Here is an 11,849-nt window from a genome sequence, read left to right on the forward strand (position 1 = left end):
AGGGAGCAGTATTATAGTAGTTATATTCTTGTACATAGGGAGCAGTATTATAGTAGTTATATTCTTGTACATAGGAGCAGTATAATAGTAGTTATATTCTTGTACATAGGGAGCAGTATTATAGTAGTTATATTCTTGTACATAGGGGCAGTATTATAGTAGTTATATTCTTGTACATAGGGGGCAGTATTATAGTAGTTATATTCTTGTACATAGGGGGCAGTATTATAGTAGTTATATTCTTGTACATAGGGGGCAGTATTACAGTAGTTATATTCTTGTACATAGGAGCTGTATTACAGTAGTTATATTCTTGTACATAGGGGGCAGTATTATAGCTGTTAATATTCTACACATGGCTTCATTAAAAAGCATAGTGCGATGTATCTGTACCTGTACACATAACATACCTGTATACATTTTAATCCCTCCCTTGCAAACAGGAGGAAGAATCTTGTAATTACCTTCGCTCTCAAGGACTTTGTAATTTAATTACTTTTCATGCAAAGTCTACCTGAATATTTTCTGTGCTTCAGCAGTTCCTGGAATCCGCTCGGAAGGCAGGTAGGTCCGGGATTTATGCAGCTACATTATTTCTATGCTGAAATGCATTTTTTTGTATTAGGTTTGGTGGATTTACAGGTAATTCCTCATGATTACTTGCAGTTTAGTGAGCCAGCTGTTGTGGGACTACAACTCACAACATATCCTTACAGTCCACCCAATCAACTCTAGGGGTAGTATTGAAGTATTTAATACTTTATGTGTTAAAGTACATGGGCTCAGAATATTAAAACATGTAATTTCCCTTTAATGGTGACTTTGGTATTATGCCTATTAAGTGTAGTAAATAGTTTTTAGGTTTTTATGGCTTTTCTTCTTGTTTTTCGCTTAGTGAGATGGTGCTCCCAGGAAGCAACGACGCATTATTGCAAAGGCTCCGTCTTTACAGTCTACAACCTGGATATGAACAGGTCAGCCTGCAATTATTTGGGATGCAGGGGCACGGTAAATCCTCCATTATTAACACCTGCATGAATATTGTCCACGGAGGGACCTTTACAAATGTGGCTGGATCTGGGAAGTCTGAGAAACCCATCACTATGGAGAGAAAGGACTATAACCTGACAGCTCAAGTGCTCATCACCGATAACCGGGGGCTTGGCAAAATGAGCCTGGAGGAGCAGGAAGAGATGGCCGCCCAGATGGGTATGTCTGCTAACCCTCTAGTCTATTCTAGGGTGCATCACTACGTAATATCTCTGATGCCGATTGCTCTTGTCAATTTACGCTGAAAAAATTATTTGCAGCCTGTGCCTGAGATTCTTATAGTCACATGAACAATACTGGCCCTGTAACACCCTGTAAATAAATTTGCCAAATTTTTGCTATATTGGAAAGTACCCTAAAGGGAAGGTCTACCAACGGTAACGTTGGCCATGTCACAGTTTTTAGTGTCAGAGATCACCCTATGCCGCTTTTATGTCTCAGCATAATGCCGTTGATTGGAGTTGCCTTGTTTTTCAAAAAGTTCGATTTTTTGAAAAATTTTGCTCTGTGTCGCAGTACCTTGCCGGTCCCAATGCGACCCCATGTATCTCCATGTGAGAGAACATCCGCAGCCTTCACTTCCTGTTAATTACTTATCCGTATGAAGGCGGAGACAGTGACGCCAGCGCTAATTGGGCACCGGGCTCACGTGCCATAACAACCACATGAGTGTCCCGGAAATGCGTGTGCCGACACCGCTGGAGCGGTGCCGGCACGGGAGGTGAGTATAGGCTTTTTTATTTTATTGCGGCCAAGAGAGGAATATAAGAAGGGGTTGTCCAAGTAGTGGACAACTTCTTTAATGCCCAGAGATTCGTGCAATGAACAAGTCACTGACGAGTGCAGGCAATTACCCTGCGCCTCCTTCAATGTCACCTCTGACTCTTATACAGGTCAAATGCGCAATCGTAGTAGAGTAAAGTGGGACCGAAGCCTCAGAGAAAAATTAGACCTGATTCTTGAGAGATACAGTGATCGCTCCAGGGAGATAATCGTCCCGGTGTTTGTATACAGGTAAGTCTCACAATTATGTGTTTTAAGGAACTTTACGCAAATTTGCATAATTGCTGATCACTTTAAGGTTGCATGAGGGTCCAGGGCGAGAGGGGACTGAAGGCAGTAAGCTGTGGGCCATTGTTCTCCTCTGTTATGGATTTGATACTATGACCACCATTACTAAAATAGGATTTGGGACATGACAGACAACACAGGTTATAGTAAATGGGGTAAGAAGAAAGGCAGGGTACTGAGTGGACGTTTTTATAGTTTTTCGGAAAAGCAGAAAAAAAGCTATGTTTTTCCCGTTGCTTTGTAACATTCAGTCCCGTGTCTATCCCCTTTGGTCACTGGGCCTTTTGGTGCTGCAAAGTCAGGGAGCTATGCGGTTATTCCTGGCTGTTTAGATTGCTCCTTTCTGCGATTAAAGGACGGGGCTGTCTTCTATTTAAACTCCTGAACATCTGACTCCCACTGCCAGTTAAAAGTTTATCCTCTCTGGTTCAAGCCTGTGCTTTCAGCTCCTGTTTAGCTTGTTAGTATCCCTGTTGTCTCCCTTCTGATTTTGTACCTTGACTGCCCTCATGGTTCTGACCCGGTTATCTGACCACTCCTGCCAGTCTGCATCATCAGCCACCCGCTGACTCCGTGGCCCCAACCCATTGTTCCCTGTGTAAGTCCAGATCGCAGGGGTTAAAGTGTGAAGGCCAGTGCAACTCCAGGGATCTGGTAAATGGAGTGGCTTATGCTAAGTCAGTCTGTGGTGGATATTCTTAGAGCTGCCAGGTGACCATTGATAGAACATGCTTATTTTTCAGCGACTTGACTAGCGGTCTACCACTCCCTATAACAGTGGATTTGGTGTCCTTTCCGATCGCGTGACCACAACATTGTGGCTAGGCTGGTTGAGCTTCCACCCCACACTCTGAAGATACAAGGATAGCCAAATGCACTGCTGCACTTACCAATCATCCTGTCCATTCACCTCCGACAGGCTGGAGTCGCAAATCCCCCAGTCTCTCGGTCAGTGGAGGTCTCTTCAGAGGGTCTCACACTGATTTAGCTAATACTATAAAAGTGGAGAAGATGGCTAGCACCCTCTCTGAAGACCCCTGTTGTTTTATTATGTGTAAATTGTGTTTTATTCTGTGTTTTACCCTCATGTAGGCTGCAGTTTCCTGTTAGTCAAGGGTGACAGGGTTAACTGTAGGGCCGGCACATAGTTGGGGAGGAGTAATGGGGACTAGTGTTGCAGTTCCTGGTTTTATAGAGAGAGTTGAGGGTGAGCTGGATAGAAAGAAAGGACACCCTCAGAGAGTTCTGTCATCATTGGGTGTGTGTGAAGTAACAGACCGGCAAGGGAGCAAGTTATTCAGCAAGCAATTTACAGTGGTGGCAGTTTCCTCATAGCAGGCAAGTTGGGGCACCTATGCAAGAAAATTTTAAGCAATAACATCAACAGGGGTCTTCAGAGGAGGTGCTAGCTATCTTCTCCAACTTTACAGTACCACCTGTTGATAATTTATGTAGGGCAAAATACAGTATCTGTAGGCTACGTTTACATGTCCAGTAACCGTTCCTTGAAAGAGATAAAAGCAGCAATCCGTTGTCCGTCTATAAAAAAACTGATTTTAACTGGATCCGTTTTTCTTTTTAACATTGAGGTCTATGGAAAACGGATCCTTTAAATAGTCATGCATTTTTCTTTCATTTGAAAAGGATCCGCTTTTTGCTTATTAAATCAGTTTGAAATGTAAGAAAACGGATGTCTGTTTAACGGATCCATTTTCCATAGAATTCAATGTTAAAAATACGGATCCAGTTGAAATCACTTTTGTGTCTGCACAACTTTTTTGTCAATGGATTCCTACTGGAACCGTTCTAATGGATGATTACTGGACACGTGAACATAACAAATCAGCTATTTGGGCCAGTCAAAAACGTTGTGTTTGCACAACTTTTGTGTCTGGCGAAGGCTAAGTTCACATGTCCAGTAATCATCGGTTAGAATGAATCCAGTAGCAATCCTTTAACAAAAAAGTTGTGCAGACACAACTTATTTTGTCCAGCTAACAAAAAAAAACTGATTTCAACTGGATCCACTTTTTTTAACATTGAAGTCTATAGAAAACTGTTCAGTTTCAAATGGAACAAAATGGATCAGTTTTCCATAGACTTCAATGTAAAAAAAAAACGGATCCAGTTGAAATATTTTTTTTAGCCAGAGAATAAAGTTGTGTCTGCACAACTTTTTTGTTAACAGATTGCTACTGGATCAGTTGTAACTGATGACTATGTAACAATGCACAGGGTGGTAGCCATGGATGAGGCACTCATCTGTCGCACCCCGGCGCCTTACATGAAAATAGGAGTCCTGGCTGAATGTGTGGACTTGAGCTGTGAAGGCGCTACGCAAGTGCAGGCCGCATGAAACCGATGTTGCTGGTTTGCCAGGACCAGATGTTTCACAGTTCAATGAGGGAGACCACCATTCAAAGATAAACCATTACTGAACAGGGATTTGATAGGGAATATGTACAGGAGTTAGAGGGCACAAAGACTTATGAACATTTCCTTCACAACTCAAAGCATTTTCCACACAGTGTCCTTCCTCAGTAGTTTACTCCAGGGCTCTCTATGTCCACTGTTTCTCCCTACTACACCACAACCCAGCTTTAACACTACAATCCTGATCCCTTTTATGTGCCAGCTTGGCAGGAAACACTGACGCTCTGGACCTTCTGCCTGAGACACTCTACTCGTCCCCCGTACTCAGTCCCGTCTAGGTTTGTTACCTTCCAGCGTTAAAAGCTTAAGGGCTCATGGCTAGGCGTCCTCTCTTAGGACCCGTTTCCAGAAGGCTACTCTGTCTCTTAGTCACTTATGTTCCAGATCTTGCTATCCCTTCTCTTCTGTCTCCTCTCACTTAAGGTCACCCCAGAATACAACACTGCTCACCTTGGACCTTTTGATCCATTCACTTTGCACTGCAGGCCCTATCTGACTCTCTGACAGAAAATTGACACTTTCCCTGTAACTCAGCCCCTCCCACTATGGGCTAGTCCCAACTCTTAACTCTCACTGTCCCTTTCAGCTACTGGTTGCCTGGCAGAATACAGCTTCATTACCAACGCATAACACTATTCACATTACATATTACATTTCACATTACACAACATAACAGTAAACTTGTTTCTTCCAGGGGAAAATGTGAGCAGTATAACCATACCCTTACAATTACTGGACATGTGAACATAGCCTATAAGGATTGCAAAACTGTGCTTCCCCTAATCTTTTTACACGAAAGGGACTGTCTTTCTAACTGCATTTTTCTTCACCCATCAGCGGTACAAAGGAGTCGACATTGTTTTATTACTGTGATGTCAACCTGTTTCTGTGATTGCAGTGAGCGAAGAGTGAAGGGCACCTGGTGGTTTCCTGGAATGTGAGTGAGGTGCGGCTGAATGAGTAGTCGTGTCTGAAGGAAATCGCCCAATAAGGACATAGTGAAATGATGCTTATGGGTATAAATGGTAAGAATCTACATGTGCATGTGACAGACTAAGCCGGACTGGGCACGTGTGGTCAGTGTAAGAATGTAAGAAGGTATGTAGGTGAGGGGTTTTCCACCACTTAGGGTTGATGGCCAGGCTGAAGGAAAATAAACCTACACAAGCGTAAAGTGTGGAGGGTGCAATTTCCCCACTGGTGCTCCACCCCAGGAGACAAGGAGTACCTAATAGTCCCATGTGTGTACAAAAAATAACTTTACTGTCCCATGTTGAGGAATATCAGCCCACATGAGGAGTGACCACCCGAGTGAGACAGTCGGGAGGGCATATGAGAGCCACAACAAGATACTCATAGAGCTGTGAGGAAGATGCCCAGTGACAGTGGGAGTCAGAGCTGCCCGACATTATTATTAATTTTTATAACACCATTGATTCCATGATGCTGTACATGAGAAGGTGTTATATAAAAAATACAAATGTAAATTACCGTAAACAAACTAACAATGACAGACTGTTTTAGAGGGCAGAGGGCCCTGTCCTTGGGGGCTTACGGTCTACAGAGTAAAGGGGAAGGAGACAGTAGATTAGGGAGATTGCTGAAGCTCCAGTGGTAGTGAAGTGGGTTTTTGCAGGCTGTAAGCTTTCTTGAAGAGATGTATTTTCAAGTTCTGTCTGAAAGTTTTGAACGTGGTGGATAATCAGGCGTGTTGGAGCACAAAATTCCAGAGGATGGGGGATAAGTTTTGGAGGCGATTGAGGAAGGTATAGTGTGGAGGAGAGGAGGAGGTCTTGGGAGGACCGGAGGTTGCGTGTTGGAAGATATTGGGAGATTAGTTCAGAGACAGATTATGGACGCCTTTGTAGGTCAATGTTAGGAGATTGAACTGGATACGTTGGGAAATTGGGAGCCAATGAAGGGATTTGCAGAGGGGAGAAGCAGTAAAGTAGAGAAGAAAATGGTGGATTAGTCAGACAGCAGAGTTAAGGACGGATGGGAGAGGTGCGAGAGTGTTAACAAGGAGGTCACAGAGAGCGATGTTGCAGTAGTCGAGGTGGGAGATGATGAGGGCATGCACTAATATTTTTGTAGATTGAGGAAAGGACGGATTCTGGAAATATTTTTGAGTTAGAGGTGGCAGGAGGTGGTGAGAGCTTGGTTGTGTTGTTTGAAGGACAGGGCAGAGTCGAGGGTTACTCCGAGGCAGCGGACTTCTGGGACAGGGGAAAGCGTAATATCATTTATTGTGATAGATAAATCTGGTAGGGGAATTAAGTGAGATGATGGAAAGATAATGAGTTCGATATTGTCCAAATTGAGGCTTAAGAAGCGAGAGGAGAAAAAGGAGGATATAACTGATAGACACTCTGGGATTCTGGACAGCAGAGCAGTGACGTCTGGGCCAGAGAGGTAGATCTGAGTGTCACCAGCGTATAGGTGCTACTGGAAGCTATGGGACTTTATGAATTGCCCCAGTCCAAAGGTATAGATTGAGAAGAGTAGGGGTTCTAGGACAGAGCATTGAGGGACACTAACAGAGAGAGAGCAGGAAGAGGTGGTGATATGGGAGTGGGAGATGCTAAATGTGTGATTAAAAAGGTATGAGGAGAACCAGGAGAGGGCAAGGTTTTTGACACCAAGGGAAGAAAGGATCTGTAGTAGGAGGGAGTGGTCGACTGTGTCGAAAGCGGAGGACAGGTGTAGAAGGAGGAGTATAGAGAATTGTCTGTTAGCTTTGGCAATGAGCAAGTCGTTCGTAATTTTGGTCAAGGCAATTTCGGTGGAATGGTGGGGACGGAAGCCAGATTGTAGGCTGTCAAAGGGCGAGTTAGATGAGAGGTGAGAGGAAAGTACAGTATGGGCGTGCTGTTTGAGTAGTTTAGAGGCGAACAGGAGCAGCGAATTGGGACTATAGCTGGACGTAAATATCTGGTCAAAGTATGGTTTCTTCAGGATAGGTAGGATCGTGGCATGTTTGAAAGCAAAAGGGAAGGTACCAGTAATTAATGATAGGTTGAACAGACAGATTAGGGCCGGGATAAGCGTTGTGGTGAGGTTGGGGAGGAGGTGGGATGTGGTCAAGTGGTGAGGTGTGATTTGGAGAGGAGATGAGTGAGGTCGATCTTATTTTTCGAATATGTGGCAAAGTCTTCTGCAGAGATAAGGGAAGATGGAGGGGGCAGTAGAGGGAAGAGGAATGAGTTAATAGTGTTGAATAACTGTTTAGTGTTTTGGGATAAGGAAGATACAAGGGATGTGAAGTAGTCCTCTTTAGCGGAGATGAAGGCCGACTTGAATGTTAATGTTGCGAGTTTGAATGTGGTGAAGTCATCTAGCGAGTGTGTTTTCTTTTAGCACCGCTCCTCAACCCTGGACACTTGCCAAAGCTTTTTAGTGAGGCAGGTGTGCCAGGGTTGTCTGCTGATTCATTGTACTCTTCCATTCATGAGCGGGGCGACTGAGTCAGTAGCTGATCCAAGATTGGCATTGTAGAAAATGGTGGCACTTTCTGTGTTGTGGAGCAAAGATATGGAGGACAGCAGTAGAATAGAGTTAGAGCGTGTATGAATGTCTAGGTGTGTGAAGTTGATGCGAGGCTGTGCTAGATGCTGTACATGGGAGACAGACGAGGAGGACAGGGATGAGAAAGAGAGTAGATAGTGGTTATATATAATAATAATCTTTATTTATATAGCGCCAACATATTCCGTATCACTTTACAATTCAGTGGTTCATATACAACAGTCATAAGCAACATAGCTAAAGATAATACAATAATTACAGCAAAAATAATGACGACCCTGCTCGTAAGAGCTTACAATCTACAATGAGGTGGGGGTGACACAAAGTACAATGGCTTATTTACAAGGATGGTCCAGCCATTTTGAGGGGATGAGGGATAGATAAAGGTTGCATGAGCTCCTCACCAGCCAATATTTGTAATGCTTTTGGGTGCGGTGGAGTTTGGTGGAGAATTATGTTTGGAGAAATAATGAATGGCCTATAAATATATAAAAGGACATTGATTAGGTAACATGATAGGCCACCCTAAACAGATGTTGTGGTTCGTCCTAATTTCTTGGGGTAAAGCATTCCAAAGAATAGGTGCAGCTCGGGAGAAGTCTTGGAGCCGGGTGTGGGAGGTACGGATTAGTGCAGATGTTAGTCGAAAGTCGTTTTCGGAGCGTAGAGAACGGGTAAGCCGATAAACAAAAATGAGGGAAGAGATGTAGGAGGGTGCTGCACTGTGGTGAGCTTTGTGGGTGAGAACAAGCTATTTAAATTGGATCCCGTAATGTATGAGCAGCCAGTGCAATGACTGGCATAGAGCGGAAGCGTCCAAGTAATGATTAGCCAGATAGATAACCCTGGCTGCAGCTTTAAGGATGGACTAGAGAGGGGAAAGTCGAGTCAGGGGGAGGCCAATTAATAGAGAGTTACAGTAGTCAAGGCAGGAGTGGATTAGGGCAACAGTGAGGGTTTTTGTTGTTTCCAAGGTGAGAAAGGGGCGGATTCTAGAGATCTTCTTCAGGTGCAAGCAACAAGAGCGGGCAAGAGATTGTATATGGAAGGTAAAGTAAAGATTGGTGTCAAACACAATGCCCAGACAGTGCGCCTGCTGGCTCGGCGTTATTGTGGTGCCACACACAGAGAGGGAGATGTCAGTTTTAGGGAGGTGAGTAGACGGCGGGAGCAGCAAAAGTTCAGTTTTGGAAAGGTTGAGTTTCAGATAGAGAGCGGACATGATGTTGGAAACTGCGGCCAGACAGTCACTGGTGTTCTGTAGTATAGTGGGGGTAAGGTCAGGGGATGAGGTGTATAGTTGTGTGTCATCAGCATAAAGATGGTATTGAAAGCCAAATTTGCTGATGGTCTGTCTAATTGGGGCCGTGTAGAGTGAGAAAAGAAGAGGGCCAAGGACTGAACCCTGAGGAACCCCAATAGTGAGAGGAAGGGGGGAAGAAGTGGAGCCAGTGAATGATACACTGAAAGAGCGGTCAGATAGGTAGGAGGAGAACCAGGAGAGAGCAGTGTCCTTTATGCCGATTGAGTGGAGCATAGAGAGTAGGAAATGGCTGTCAACGGTGTCGAAAGCTGCAGAGAGGTCAAGAAGAATGAGCAGAGAGTAGTCATTGTTACGTTTTGCTGTCAGAAGGTCATTGGTCACTTTGATGAGTGCAGTTTCTGTAGAATGTCGGAAGCCGGACTGGGATGGATCTTGAAGAGAGTGAATGGAGGGGTAACGGGTAAGGCGGGAGTAGGCAAGGCGCTCCAAGAGTTTAGAGATGAAGGGGAGATTGGAGACTGGTCTGTAGTTGTTTATGCAGGAAGGGTCAAGAGAAGGCTCTTTTAATAATGCAGTGATGATACAGTGTTTGAATGAGGAGGGGAAGATAGGGTGAGAGGTGAGGTTGTGAGGTTAGTTTAGGGAGCAGAGGCGGGTGAAGATAAGGTCTAATGTACGTCCCTGTGGGTGGCAGCGGAGGACCACTGAGTAAGACCAAAGGATGAAAGGTGAAGTTAAGCCACCCTAACCTCGACAATGTTGGCTCCAGTGTAGCCACTTTCAGTCTTTTTGAGGCCAATATGAGTTTGGAGTCTGTTCAGAGAACCTGGAGACAAGCAGGGAAGTGACCTGGAGAGTTCTGTGTCTGGAGGATTGGTGTTTCTCGAGCAGTGCGGGTGTAACCATTTTTACTCCTTTTTACAGTGCTGAAAGTTTACTCACTAAAGAGCGATATGTGGAGATAGAATCTTTCATCCGAGAAGCTCACAGAATCACAGGTAAAATATACAAGACGCCCACATGGATTTCCCACAGGAGCCCTTATTCTACAGTAGTATAGCAGTAAAGGATGTTGTATCACTACATAACTAGGCGGTCATAATAATATTATTCATCTTTTTTCAGCTTTTACAAATAGCACTATCTAAATACATTTCTTGTAGATATATATCCCATCATCGTCCTGACCAAGGTGGCAACTAACAGAGACATGGCTGCGGACTGTTACTCTCAGTTTCAGAAGATTGGAACCATGAGCATCTTCCAAGTAGAGAACTACATGGTGGAAAAACATGAGCACAACCCCGAGACGCAGATGGAAATCCTGAGGTTCCTGGACACCTGTCTGCAGCAGGCGGAAGAAAGTGTTAGGAGGGCAAGTGAGGATCCTCAGAACAAATACATGCGCCATGCTATGGACCAAGTTCACAACATAGTAGAGAAAGAACATGAAAAGAATGAGATGAAAGTCCAGATCCTGGAAGAAAAGTGTAGGGAAACGAAAGAGGAACTAAAGCAAATAAGAAAAATGTATGAGAATAAAGATAAAGAGCTGAGTGAACTCAGACAGCTGCGGGAAGCTCCACAGAGGAGAAAATCAAGGTGTAGTCTGATGTGAGTCAACACATCTTCAAAATACTACACCACACGTCCTCTATACACTACACCACACAGAACACATCCTCTATATACTACACCACACAGAACACATCCTCTATATACTACACCACACAGAACACATCCTCTATACACTACACCACACGTCCTCTATACACTACACCACACAGAACACATCCTCTATATACTACACCACACAGAACACATCCTCTATATACTACACCACACAGAACACATCCTCTATACACTACACCACACAGAACACATCCTCTATATACTACACCACACAGAACACATCCTCTATATACTACACCACACAGAACACATCCTCTATATACTACACCACACAGAACACATCCTCTATACACTACACCACACAGAACACATCCTCTATATACTACACCACACAGAACACATCCTCTATATACTACACCACACAGAACACATCCTCTATACACTACACCACACAGAACACATCCTCTATATACTACACCACACAGAACACATCCTCTATATACTACACCACACAGAACACATCCTCTATACACTACACCACACAGAACACATCCTCTATATACTACACCACACGAGACACATCCTCTATATACTACACCACACGGGACACATCCTCTATATACTACATCACACAGAACACATCCTCTATATACTACACCACACGGGACACATCCTCTATATACTACACCACACAGAACACATCCTCTATACACTATACCACACATCCTCTATACACTACACCACACAGAACACATCCTCTATATACTACACCACACGGGACACATCCTCTATATACTACACCACACAGAACACATCCTCTATATACTACACCACACGGGACACATCCTCTATATACTACACCACACAGGACACA

General features: G+C 44.1%; 1 protein-coding gene across 1 annotated transcript; it reads left to right on the forward strand.

Annotated features, from left to right (window-relative positions):
* The first annotated feature begins 474 nt into the window (after window positions 1-474).
* LOC141161214 (uncharacterized) lies at window positions 475-11,060 on the forward strand. The gene is made up of 5 exons (XM_073645999.1): window positions 475-564; window positions 896-1,209; window positions 1,944-2,064; window positions 10,268-10,341; window positions 10,507-11,060. The coding sequence occupies exons 2-5, from the start codon at window positions 900-902 to the stop codon at window positions 10,959-10,961; spliced, it is 960 nt and encodes a 319-aa protein (XP_073502100.1). The 5' UTR covers window positions 475-564; window positions 896-899; the 3' UTR covers window positions 10,962-11,060.
* Window positions 11,061-11,849: the final 789 nt, after the last annotated feature.

This window comes from Phyllobates terribilis, unplaced genomic scaffold, assembly GCF_046119375.1.
Source record: "Phyllobates terribilis strain yellow unplaced genomic scaffold, ASM4611937v1 Scaffold_9__5_contigs__length_417890890, whole genome shotgun sequence".
Lineage (NCBI taxonomy): Eukaryota > Metazoa > Chordata > Amphibia > Anura > Dendrobatidae > Phyllobates > Phyllobates terribilis.